The following is a 14,361-nucleotide window of genomic DNA, read 5'->3' as shown; positions in this document are numbered from 1 at the left end:
TAGATCTCTTTCTGGGATTATAACAACAATCTCCTTCATAAATCGTAATATACAGTATCCGCAGTCTATGTTGTTAGTTTGACGAGAGCACTATAAAATAAAACATATAAGTCAATAAATATTTGTGGATTGATTGTTAATGAAATTTTAAAGCCATACATTTCAAACCTTTATTAGAATCCATGTGATTTATTTGATTTTTGCTTCGACACTGTAGCACCCATTTGAGCTCGGAAAACTTGTAAAACACTATCAAATAAATGTGATTATTAGCATTAACAGACACATTATATATATATAAGCGCTGTAAAAGACCTTCTTATTTTATTTTTTAAAAGCCTATTACAGCGCTTTTTTTAAAAAGCGCTGTAAAAGACCTTCTTATTTTATTTTTTAAAAGCCTATTACAGCGCTTTTTTTAAAAAGCGCTGTAAAAGACCTTCTTATTTTATTTTTTAAAAGCCTATTACAGCGCTTTTTTTAAAAAGCGCTGTAAAAGACCTTCTTATTTTATTTTTTAAAAGCCTATTACAGCGCTTTTTTTAAAAAGCGCTGTAAAAGACCTTCTTATTTTATTTTTTAAAAGCCTATTACAGCGCTTTTTTTAAAAAGCGCTGTAAAAGACCTTCTTATTTTATTTTTTAAAAGCCTATTACAGCGCTTTTTTTAAAAAGCGCTGTAAAAGACCTTCTTATTTTATTTTTTAAAAGCCTATTACAGCGCTTTTTTTAAAAAGCGCTGTAAAAGACCTTCTTATTTTATTTTTTAAAAGCCTATTACAGCGCTTTTTTTAAAAAGCGCTGTAAAAGACCTTCTTATTTTATTTTTTAAAAGCCTATTACAGCGCTTTTTTTAAAAAGCGCTGTAAAAGACCTTCTTATTTTATTTTTTAAAAGCCTATTACAGCGCTTTTTTTAAAAAGCGCTGTAAAAGACCTTCTTATTTTATTTTTTAAAAGCCTATTACAGCGCTTTTTTTAAAAAGCGCTGTAAAAGACCTTCTTATTTTATTTTTTAAAAGCCTATTACAGCGCTTTTTTTAAAAAGCGCTGTAAAAGACCTTCTTATTTTATTTTTTAAAAGCCTATTACAGCGCTTTTTTTAAAGAGCGCTGTAAAGACCTTCTTATTTTATTTTTTTAAAAGCCTATTACAGCGCTTTTTTTAAAAAGCGCTGTAAAAGACCTTCTTATTTTATTTTTTAAAAGCCTATTACAGCGCTTTTTTTAAAAAGCGCTGTAAAATACCTTCTTATTTTATTTTTTGAAAGTCTATTAGAGCGCTTTTTTACAGACTTTTTAAAGCGCTTGTCCAAAAGCGCTGTAAAAGACCTCCTTATTTTTTTTAAAAACCTTTTTACAGCGCTTTTCCAAAAAGCGCTTTAATAGGTCCTTTAATTATGTGAAATCAAAGTCTTTTACAACGCTTTTTTTATAGCGCTTGTCAAAAAAGCGCTGTTGTATCCTCCGTTATTTTTAAAATATGATACAACAGCGCTTGTATTTAATAAGCGCTATAAAAGACGCGCTATAAAATGTCATTTTTGGCGTAGTGTTTGCTATGTAATAATTTGAAGGTTTGAATATATTTTTAACTCCTGAAATTATGGAGAAAAAAAAAATGGTCCATAATTTTCTTTTCATCTTTCCAAAATCAAATGTCTTCAATTTTAGTCTAATAATTCAACTTGCTAATAAACATGATGTGGCAAATAGAGAACAAGACATCATTTTCATGTAGAATGATAGTGACACGTGACATTCATGGGCATGTCAATGAGCTAAAAGGAAAATGAGAAGGTGGTGGCCACAAGTTTTATTATTTAATATCATACTTTTGAATGAAAAATTTATAGAGATCATAGTTCGTCGACGAAAAATTCACCTGTAACACCGAATATATTCAATTTACATATAAAATAGTTACTAATAGGAGATGACTAAAAAGTTAGGGATGGATGTATATACTCAACGAGAATCCTACACCTGATATGTGGGCTACTTATATGAAACAATTTTCTTCTCTTCACCATGGTTTGAACATATACAAGTATAATACTCCTTCCACCTCCATTAATGTCTCAATATTATGTATCTTTGTGTATGTTTTCAATCTCTTAGTTTGAAATTTACATATTATTCCTAAATCAAAAAGTATGTAGCAATAAGGTTCTATGCATTAATTCATTCATCTATCAAAATTCAAACCACCAACAATAATGTCTCTAGTCAGCCTTTTAAGCTATCTCTCAAACTTTTGACACCATATATAGTTAAACTCTCAAATGATGGTAGTTCCTCTCGATTACTTGATTATGCTGGCATGTTCGGATTGACCCCCAAATATTTAATATTTGACTCTATTATAGTACACGGTTCATATCGTACCAATTTGTTATAGTAAACTATGAAAAATGTGTGTCTATGAGATAGAGATTTACAAGAAAATAGAGAAGGTGATAGACACAAATTGTATTGTTTTAGTGTGACAATATACTTACGAATGCAATAATTGAATGTGATATACTTATAAATTTTATTGTGTTAGAGTGATGGTGTACTATGTTAGAGTTAGCTTTAGAGTCAGGTGTCAACAATTTTTCGTTGATTATTATTTGTATCATTACAGTTACTATTATTTATATAATAGTACGAATTCTTTTATTTATTATGTGGATTTACTTAAAGCATAATAAAGTCTTTATAATAGTTAGTTTCTTTAATGAAACATTAAGTGTGACTTATTCGTGAGACCCCATTAAACATAAGGGCTTTACTCTTAAAATATCCAACATCAAGTTTTATTGTCAAATGGGACAACAATAATGCATATAGACTATTACGTGAGTAGATTGATGATCATATCTCACATGTCATAGATATTATATATCAAATTTTCACGTAGATATAAATATTAGGAGTAATATTTGTAATAGATTAATCCGTTATGAGAACGCTACATAATAGTTATGCAAATGTCATTATCAATTTTTATACGACCATAAGGAGTAGTCATTCCATTTGAAATCACTACGACCCCTACTTGGAGAGTTGTATACTTTAAAGCCATCAAACATTGTTTGTAACACGACAATCATAATAGTGATTATTGCGTCTAAAAAGAAACTTTGTAGAGGATGTGAATGATGTATATATGATTCACCACTCCTGCATAACAAGAGTTATGTCTTAGGATGACATTTTATATGTCTTGTGTTCAATTAAGACATTTGAATAAAATGACATTTACTTTATAGTAAATAGTGGTCACAATAAGGTTAAAAATCACAACACCAATTTTCTCAATAATTGAGTAGTAATTATGTATTGCTAGACACCACTCATTTTTAACACTGATGCAGTCTAAGACAACCGTTCACGTGAACTGAGTAGACACACTACGAGATTGTATTGTTGGTGATTTGTGTCATCCTTAACCCTTCAAGAGTTAAACACCTAAACATGATGTGAAATATTGTGTTTGTGTGACCTATGATAATGAGTAATTCTCCACTCGTGAGAATGATTTTAAATTATTGTGTTCAACAATAGGAACAATATATTAAGATTGTAGACAAAATATAAAAACATTTAATGTACAACCATCTACCATAAGGAACCGGTGTCTTTTTCTCTCACCTCACATAGGCGTTCTACTTTCCTTTTTTTGGTGCGCACAAAAACACATTTAGACACACGATTTCAACTTAGGGATTTAATTCCTTTTTATTCTCCAACATAGGTCAGTCCATTGTAATGTCTTTTTTTAGCTTATTTTCCTAGAAGTCCATAATTTTTATCTAGATTGACTAACTTAAAAGTGTACTTTACACGTCTTAATTGATCAATATAAACGTAATAGATTTAAATTGACCAATTTAAACATGTATTTGAAGAATATAGAAGAGCAAAAGAAGAAACTACTTTTTTTTCTTTTTTATATGATTTGGTGTAGATCCACTTAGGGAGTGAATCATCCAACAACCACTTAAGGAGTTATCCATTGAATTTAATGAAGTATCTCAACACCACATGACCCATTAATGTTAATCCATTGAATTTGATGAAGTATCTCAACACCACATGACCCATTAATACCACATGTCACCATAATCAAATGTGGAGTTGACACATGGTATTGTCATTCTACATTGGAAGGATGATATGTACTTTGTTTGCAACATCTATTTTAAATAGAAAATTGAAGCTATAGACTAAAATTGAAGACATTATTTTGTGGTGACAAAAGGCAAAAAAATAATTTATAAGGAAAATTTTATATATTTATAATTACTAAAAATATATTTAAACATCATTTAAAGCATAATGTCATAAATAAAATAATGGATTAATATGAGTACAAATTTGAACTTTCTTCTTTATTTTATCTTTCAGTTACTCTATCTTTTTATCTATCTATCTTTTATCTTTAATCTCTATTCATTCAAAAAATAAAAACCTACAATGAAGAGATAAAATAAGATTAAAAGAGAGATATAAAGAATGAGATAGTGATAAAGAAAACTAAAAAAAAAAAATTCAAATTCAACTTAATATTTGTTTATAAAAGTGATTACTTCCACGGATTTGAATCAAGTGCAATCACAATTGCATGCAACTGTCCATGGATCAATACATGAGAGACTGTGGACAAGTTATAAAACAAAAGTAATTTTTTTAGTTAATTTTTTATTTTTTGATTTATTTTGAATTCCAAACTTTAGTTTTAAACAACTCGATTTTGATCAGTCAATCATGATATGCCAGGTGCACAACTGCATGTAGATGTGACTGTATGAGATCCAAAGCCCACTTCTACCCTAATTTTTTACTTCAATAGCTCAATGTTGCCATTAGGTAACTCCAAAAAACACCTACATGACTTTAAAAAAACAACTAGTTCACGTTTTGACATTTATATTGATCTTTGGCTGCATGTGTGTACGAAAAGTAAAATGATATTTTGCTTCACGAAAGATTGCGCTTTTACTTTTAATTCAATTTAATTATATGCCAAAAGAGGAAAACAAAATATTGTTTAGTTGATGGTAAATGAATAAAAGAACTTAAATAATGCAGATACAATGTTACAAAACTTTATTTCTAACTCATGTAAATGGTTGAGTAAAAAAACTGATGTAAATAGTACTTTTAGTTATTTTAAATAATTTGCAGGCTAAATTACATAGGTGGTCCCTTAACTTAATTTCAGATAACATTTTAGTCCTTTATCTTTTTTTTTCCCGATTTGGTTCTTTATTTTAATTTTAAGTGACAATTTGATATTTTATGTTTTAAAATTTCAACAATGTTATCCTTTTTTATACAAAAATTCAAAAAAAAATTCAATCAAAACTCATAAAATTAATTATATTCTTCAATATAATACAAATTTCATCAAATTCGTAACGCAAATCTTCAAATAAACTCATATTTTCATACTTTTTTTTGATGATGTTGGGAATAAATGACTAAATAAAAATAAAAATAAAAATAAAGATAAAGAACTAAAACGTTACCTGAAATTAAGTTAAAGGACCACAGATGCAATTTAGCCTAATTTGCATTTAAGTTAAAAACTTACCGTTGATTTGATTGTCATCGCGATATAATAATTTTGTTTCAATTTAATATTTAATGAATAAATATAATAAAAATGCTAAATTTAAAATACAGAAAACATAATATGATATAAGTTAAAAATCTATTATTTAATAGAATAAGAAATTATTTTTTTCATTTACTCTTGTAAAATACAATTTCAAATATAAACAATGATTTGAGATCTATAACTGAATTAAAATATTTTAAGTAAAAGAAAAAATAATACATTGATATTTAAATTTATAAATAGAAATAAATATAAATATGAATTAATATAGTGATTTTTAAAAATTGGGTGTAATTCTTATTACAATAGTGATTTTATCATTTATATAATAAAAAACCTAAAAATCTATTGAAATAAAAACATTTAAAAATAAAAAAAGTTAAAATTTTAAAAATAACTAAAAATAAAATTTTATTTAAATTAATAACTAGATGTTTGATTATTGTCTTAAAATTGATTTTGCATCTGAATTTAACAAATAGCTTTTGCATTAAATTGCGAAATTCATGCTAATTTTGAATCAAATTTACTTTTAGGTAAAATCCATGGAAACCCAAAACATATATCACTTTTTTTGGGTACAAACATATCACTTTTCTTTTAAATTATATATATAATACAATATATTTTTTATAATTCTATACGATATACATCCACAACGTAACTATTTTTATATCTATATAGTTCAGTCTGGATCAATTAAAACGTCATTTAATTACTTTTTTTTATAAGACTTAATTAAATAAAATTTAAAAAATCTTCATAAATTAAGTCAAAGAAAAAAAAACATCTTCTTAAATATTTACATGATAATCTCTATAATAATATTTAAAGACTATATTAAGATTAAAAAAAAAAAGGCTTAATTGCAGTTTTAATCCCCCTATTTTAACTGAATCGCGAAAGTAGTCCCTCCATTTTGTTTCTCCTCAGTTTTGGTCCCCCAAACAGAATTTTAGTTCAAAACTTGATGAAATTTCATTTTTTTTATATTTATTTAAATCACACAATGTCTCAAGATCTCATTTGCAACAATTGTACTTGAAATATATGATCATAAATTGTGTAGTACGACTTTAAAAACTAAAATTTCATCAAGTTTTGGACTAAAATTTTATTTGGGGACCAAAACTGGGGAGAAACAAAATGGAGAGACTACTTTCGCGATTCAGCTAAAATAGGGGGACAAAAACTGCAATTAAGCCTAAAAAAAAACAGACTATATCAATTTTAATGAATTACATCAGAAATTGTCTTTATCAATGACCCGTCCAAGAATTCTTCAAATATTTATTTAAAAAATAAATAAATTTAAAAAATAAATAAATAAAAAACAGTATTGTTTAGGATAAAATTCCAAACAAACGAGTCGTGAAAATCACAAACGCGTCCTAGTAGTTGAAACATTATTATTTAAAAAGATTAAATAGTTAATGAAAAAGAAAAAACAAAGAAGTTGGTATATTATTAGTGTGTAAGAAATGTTTCTATTTTGGGATTAGGTATATTTTCTAAATATTTAATTAATTGGTTTCGTTTCCTATTATTCCTTTGTCTTTCTGCTGCTGGAAATAGCAAGTGAGTGCGCGCGCTTGTTTTGTTAGTTTTAGGTCACTGAATGAGTGAGTGACACTCTCACAATTCACAATTCACAATTCTCAATTCTCAATTCTCAATTCACCAAAGCTTCAGTCATGGTCAGAAAACATGGCTGGCAATTACCTGCGCACACTTTTCAGGTTAACCTTTTTCACTTTTTCTTAGGGTTTTCTCAATTCCTTTATTATTCATCACTATTTTGGTTCCGATTTAATAACATCTATCTTCATTGCGTAGTTCCTCTTATCGCTTTGTTTTCCTTTTTTTTTTTATTTTCTGTCGTTTCTATGATTAACGCATGATTTTGCTGCTATCTTGGTTTACTTTCTGGTAGTTGAGTTAGGAATTCATTTTTTGTTTAGCATCTGAAGACTCAGGGTGTGTTTCATCTTGATTAATTTTCCCCCTTTATTTTAATGAAGGTTTGCAAAATTCCAAATAAAAATAAAGGGATTTTTTTTTGTTGGATAAAATTATTTACTAAGTGTAAGTTTGGAAATATAGAGATTCACGGTGAAAACATGCGTTTAGTTAAACTCTAGAATTTCTAGCTTCACAAATTCACGGCAAATCTTGGCTTCGAATGCAAAATTGGCATAGTTGCTGGGAAACCAAACATAGCATAAACAGGTTTTTTTTTTTTTTTTTGAAGCTAAAAAAGAGAAAAATTATTTGGAATAATAACAATCCTGCAAATTGTCTTTTTTGGGGTGGGTGAAGATGAGATGTAAAGATCGAATAGTTTCACTTTCCCCCTTTTATCTATTATGTCTTGCATAGATCTTCATTTGGTTATGAACTAAATGAAATAGTATAGAGTGTAGAATTTGACATCTGTACATTTCTCATATTCTGTGTCTTAATTCCGAAGCTATAAACCTGCAAGTAAGCATGCAATGGCAGGTGTGTTGTGTTTTGGTTGTTAGTTGATAAATTTGATGATGCAGAATAGAAACGTGATATCTATAAATCTCATTCTGGTAGATTGGACTGTAAAAATTTTAATTTTGGAGGATATAATGGATCTGTGGGCGATAGGGGGCGAAAATGTGCTGCAAGTTTTTAGGATGCCAATTATGATATAGCTCATGTTTGGTGGGTGTGAAAAGTGATTTTTCTTTAATCAAGTTAATATTAATTTTTGAATAAAAAAAGTTAATATTAATTTTGCAAAATTAAGTTCTTTCAAAATCAGGTTTCGAAAATACTCAAATATAGTGTTATTATATGTAGGATAAATGACACTACTTTTCCATGCGATACTCAAATTTCCTTCTTTTCCCCTCTAATTTGTAAGGCACTTTTATAAACTACAACCGCTGATGTTATAATCCATTATATTCAACGAATTTTATTACAAAATTTATTATAGAACTACAATTTTCGAAAGGTCAGGAACTTGTGCTTTTTTAAAGTAAATTGTGGAGGATCTCGATTCATTTTGAAAAGTTACCCTTTCCTTCTCTCAGAAATGAACGTGCACAATCGCTTCACATCATTCTAGTGTAAACATAATTGTTGGCAGTGACGAGAAGTCATCATGACTTATGATTAAGCCTCTGAGGCTCTTAATGTCACTTTCTGTTAGTTTTAAACACTTCTATAAGACTTTAGAAAATGAAAATGAAGTTTTGAATACCTCTACTATTTGGCTTTATCTCTTCAACCGAAATCTTTATTTAATTTTCTAAAGTTCCAATGGCAGTGTTAAGGGGTTTAAAACAAGCTAATGATGATGCTTAGAGAGAAAATCCACCCCTAAGAAGTTCATTCACATTAATAATAATATGAACTGTAAGTGTAACACATTTTAATATATCTAAGGAAGGATGTGTAGTATTTCAAAATAAAAAATAATGTAAGCGGGGCATCTCTCACAGGCAGAGAACTATATTTACCCTACTATATATAATAAGTAACTTAATTTTTGTTGACTACATGACCCATCACCCATGCACTATTAAATGATTTTGATCCTCGCATTAGGAAAATAAAAATGTTATTTTTTCATATTCTTGTTGATTTACTCAATGCTCATGCTCAGTGTTTTGATTACACTGACTCCAGTGACTTATATTTTATCAGTTGCTGGCATGTCAACTTATTTTTCTAAAATTGTTGGTTCTTACATGAATAGGTTGTTGCAATCACTGTATTCTGCCTGTTGGTGATTGCTTTCTATGCTTTCCTTGCTCCATTTGTTGGAGGTCAAATATGGGAATACTCCTTTATTGGTATCTACTCTCCTGTGGTATGCAAACTTCCTTTTTATGAATCCACCTTATATAGCCTATATTATTTACTTACCTACAAGAGGTATGGCTTATATTGTCTCATTCTTGTGGCATTGCAGGCACTCATTGTTTTCATTCTTTATGTCAGATGTACTGCAATTAACCCTGCAGATCCGGGCATTATGTCTAAATTTGACCGTAGAGTGGGAAATAAGTTTGACGCTGCCCATGGTTTATTGGGTAAGCACCAATCTTCTGAACATGGCGATGTTGTTGCAGGAGAGCACTCTTCCACGTATTCCGCCGCTTCCAGAAGGTCTGTGACAAATATGAGCAAGAAAAGTTCAGTGGAAGATCCCAGCAGAGTAGATGATTTGAGAAATCAGAATATTCCAAACTCATGTGATGTAATTGGAGGAATTTTCTGCTTCGTGTTTTCTCATGAAGATTGCCGGAAACAGGAAGCAACAGCCGATGAGCAGGGTGGTGGGGAAGATGCTCTGTTCTGTACTTTGTGCAACGCTGAGGTATTATGTTGTGATTTATGACTGTTTGATACTTTGCTGAATATATTTCAATTTTTGTTCTTTCTGTTTCTATCACTTTGGTTGTTAGTGACACTTGTTACATTTTCTTTTACCCTTATTTTGCTATTAATGGCATTGCATATACTTATGTCACTAGTTCAACAACAAATCATGGGATGAATAATCACTAAAATAGTACTTTTTTTTCTCCTTTGAACACCATTATTTGTTGATATAAACTAAGTCTGAGGCTTTGAGCAAATCATTAAGATGATATTAAATAATTTTTATGTAATAATGTATTTATGGCATATTCTCCTATGGGATTTTCTTTACCGCTTAACACATTCTCTTATATATTTTCTTCTCTTCTCATCAACGATATCTCTCTTTTTTGGTCAATGAAATTTTGGCCAAAACTTTTTATCTAGTTGAGGTGCTAATTTAACTTGGGACTTCCACTTCCTGGTGTAGAGATGCTACTGAATTATGAGCCCTTTTGCTTTCATTCCTTTATCTATTTTTGGAAATTCCTGCCACTAAATATTTTGGACACAATTTTGGTTTATCTAGTTTTATAAACATTTGTGGTTGCATTCAGTTGCGAATATTAAGATTTTAGACAAGTAACTTTAAACCTTAGATCTCTGCTTCTACCTCAGTTTGTATGATTTCTTTCGCATGGTGTAGGTGCGCAAGTTCAGTAAACATTGTAGAAGTTGTGACAAATGTGTTGATGGCTTTGATCACCATTGTCGGGTATGCTTTGTTTTAATGAGTGAAAGCTTACATCTTGGAGTGTTGTTAAATTCTGGTTTAACATTTTATCCGGTTCTTTTCAACTTTGATCTTCACTTGATACGTCACATTGCTGCAGTGGCTTAACAACTGTGTGGGGCAGAAAAATTACCATTCTTTTATTTCTCTTATGGCCTTTAGTCTTGCATGGGTACGTATGTTGGTCCACAAATTACTTATTATTTAAAAGCAATCATTTGTGTAGTTGCTAATAATGTTTTTTGTACTTATTCTTCTGCACTTCAGCTTGTTATTGAAGCTGGAGTCGGCATTGCTGTTTTAGTGCGTTTCTTTGTTAACAAGAGAGGAATGGAATCTGAAATCATTGATAGACTTGGGAATGGATTCTCTCGTCCCCCATTTGCTGTAGTTGTGGTATATCTTCTATCTATTTATGTTTTATAGTAATCCGAATATGGTAACGGGCCATCATTATGTATATTTGAAAATTTATGTTTCTCTGTTCAATATGTGTAGGTCATATGCACTGCAGTTTCTGTCTTGGCTTGTGTGCCTTTGGGTGAGCTTTTCTTTTTCCACATGATCCTAATCAGGAAGGTCAGTGATTCAGTAGCTGAGATTCTGAGGTTGTTTTTCTGTTCTTTTTTATTCCCCATCCCCATTCCTTTGTACATGCTTCTATAAAACCTATACTGCTTTTCTAATTTAATTCAATTGAGCGAACTCTATGCAATGAATCTTAAGTTACACATATCGGAGCTCTAGATTTTTTTCTCTAGAAATAGATCATTTTTTGAATGAGTTGGTATATATAAGTTGTTCTCCCATAATTGAAACCCATTTATTTGGAAGACAAAATAGCAGTGTGGTCACTGCATAAAATTTTTCTGGGATAAGTTTCAAAAAGGATATCTGGATGTAATTGTTCGCTTAGAGAGAATGGAAAGCTAATTTTATTGTTTTTCTATTATGAAAGAAGAAAAACTATATTTAACTTACGAAATTAGAATACAAAGACAGAGAATGGTAAAACATCCTTCTAATGAAACAGCTGTATACTTGGTGTGTGTTTCTGAATTGTGCCTGGGATGTCTAGCTATTACCCTGAGATTTAAATATCACTATTAGCTTTTAAGTTTCTGCCCATAATTTTAGTCAGTTCACACATAGAGTGGTACTCTTATCTTCTACCCTTTCTTCTGTTGGTTCAGGGTATCACAACCTATGAATATGTTGTAGCAATGAGAGCCATGAGCGACGCACCTGCTGGGGCATCTGTAGATGAGGATTTACCAAATGATGTACTTTACTCTCCAACAGGCTCAGCCACAACTGGTTTGAGTGGAGGAAGTTCTCTTGGGTTGCAGTACAAAGGGGCATGGTGTACCCCTCCTAGGATATTCGTGGATTATCAGGTACTTAGATTGAAATTTATTTGCATCCAAGTAATTATTGATTGAACCATAATCAATTATGATGTGATATTAAGTACCCAAAGATTCTTTTTGACTTTAAATTATGCAAGCTGTTCTGTATCTAGTTGCTTCTTCAAATAGATGACAAGTAACTCTTGCACGCTTGTGCCATTGAGAAAGCTTTTAGACCTAACATCAAGAAAACTGCTGCATTGGCTTTACAAGATTGCAGTTAACAGTTAATACTTTGTTGTACCGACTACAGTTGTACTCCACTCTCTGTAGAAAACCAAATCATCATAGTACAAGTAACAATCTTATAAAATATATACAAAAGAAATTCACATTAATGTGCCTTATTAGTTATTTTTCATGTCTTAATCTATTTAATTTAAATCTTTTATACTTATATCTAATGAACCTTTAATTATGCAAATTAAATGTTAACACATTTGACTGTCTTTCTTGACAAGAAATAATTTTAATTTTGCTCTTAAAAGGTATTTTTGTGACTTGGTTTATGGAGTTTGCCTTAATCGATGGTTTTAGGATGAAGTTGTGCCTCACTTGGAGCCTGGAATGCTGCCCTCAACTGTTGATCCAGATGCAGCTGGGATTGCAGAAAGAGGGCAAAGGATGCCAAAAAGGCCTGTTCGTATTAGTGCTTGGAAGCTAGCTAAGTTGGATTCTCAAGAGGCGGTGAGAGCTGCTGCAAAAGCGAGGGCATCTTCTTCAGTTTTGCGACCTGTAGATAACCACCGTCCACCTGATGCAGAATTAAGTTCTAGTGGCAACATGAGCATGAGAAGTAGTATGAGCACAGAGACTGGAACTAATAAGGAAATGAAATATGAGTCGAGATTGTCTCCGGTGAGGAATTCAATTGCTCCCAGTCAAGGAAGTCGCGACGAGTATGAAACTGGAACTTTAAGTATGAGTAGTTTCAGTAGTCCAAGCCATGTTCAAGAGGCAGTTACACTCAGTCCTCTTCCACAGGGGCGCACTTTGGGTGGCTTCAGGGCTGGTACTTCAGTTCCTAGTTTGGTGCCTGAGTGCCCTTTAACTTCTAAAACAACATTCCCGAACTTTAGGAACCCAATATCCAATCCTTCTCTTGGATTTGATGGAACATTGATGCCGAAGGGAACAAGTAACGACCCGTTAATGCTTTCAGCTTCTGGCCCGTCCATTCTAAGAGATGTGAAACGGACATCAGTTGTTTGGGATCAAGAAGCTGGTAGATATGTATCGGTTCCTTCATTGCCTTCAGAAGCTCGAAATAGGTCATCCCTACAAGTAGAATTGCCAAATTCAGTTACTGAAACAAACAATATTGGAAGAAAACCAGTGATACCTCCACAGGAGTTGTCGTCATCTGCACCTAAGTCTCCAAGGCAGCATGCACAGAATCTGATGTATACAGGAGATTCTATCTTTTTTGGTGGTCCATTTTTGAGTGTCCCTGCTAAGGATGGTTTGAAAAATGAAAGACATTTGGGTTCAGTGGAGGCCCGTGATAGCACAACAGTAAACTTGCCCCAAGAGCCAAGATATAGAAGAGATTCACATTCAAATCAGCTTCCAGTGTTTGTTCCTGGTGGTTTTGAGAATACTCTTCAACCTCGGTCCGGCATGAATTAGCTTAAGATGTTTGAGATTCCAATGAGTTGGACACAGTTTTTGTTGGAGTCAAGAGGATAGTGAAGAAGAAGGATTTGATGTTCAAAGGAACCTGTAAACACCATGTTGGCCTTTCTGACTATATATTAATGGCGGGCAAGGGCATTTGACTCCATCAGCTATAAGCGGTTGTTTATCAAATCAACATTTAGGTTTGACATCTGTCATCTGACAGCGTGTATGTTTGAGCTACATCTCAATGCCACTGAGCGTTTGAGAGAATGAACTTCATTCTTCTTTCTGCTGAGCATGCCTTGAGAAATGTGAATCTTAAGTTTTGTGGTAGATGAAAGCTAAAGCAGTTGGCATGGAACTTCATTAAAGCACGAGTTCTTATTGGTGTAGTTTTTGTTTCACTATATAGATGCTAAAAGTGAGTGATGCATTTTTAAAAGTAAAGTGTTTTGTGCAAAAAATTAACCATTTAGATTGTGAAAAAGTATTTTAGATTTTAAAATACATTTCCCGTTACACAAGGAAAGTTACCACTATCTACTGGTTTAATGTTTTTATGTATGGAAATTTTCCTTTTTGTTTAA

General features: G+C 31.2%; 1 protein-coding gene across 1 annotated transcript; it reads left to right on the top strand.

The window, feature by feature from the left end:
• Positions 1–7,106: 7,106 nt before the first annotated feature.
• LOC101512101 (probable protein S-acyltransferase 19) lies at positions 7,107–14,361 on the top strand. The gene is made up of 9 exons (XM_004505609.4): positions 7,107–7,347; positions 9,345–9,458; positions 9,561–9,968; positions 10,659–10,727; positions 10,846–10,917; positions 11,013–11,141; positions 11,244–11,324; positions 11,939–12,142; positions 12,692–14,361. Exons 1-9 carry the CDS (start codon positions 7,303–7,305, stop codon positions 13,781–13,783), a joined length of 2,214 nt encoding a protein of 737 aa, XP_004505666.1. The 5' UTR covers positions 7,107–7,302; the 3' UTR covers positions 13,784–14,361.

This window comes from Cicer arietinum, chromosome 6, assembly GCF_000331145.2.
Source record: "Cicer arietinum cultivar CDC Frontier isolate Library 1 chromosome 6, Cicar.CDCFrontier_v2.0, whole genome shotgun sequence".
In the NCBI taxonomy this organism is placed as follows: Eukaryota; Viridiplantae; Streptophyta; class Magnoliopsida; order Fabales; family Fabaceae; genus Cicer; species Cicer arietinum.
Note: the sequence above shows the minus strand (reverse complement) of the source record. Positions and strands in the feature narration are given on the sequence as shown.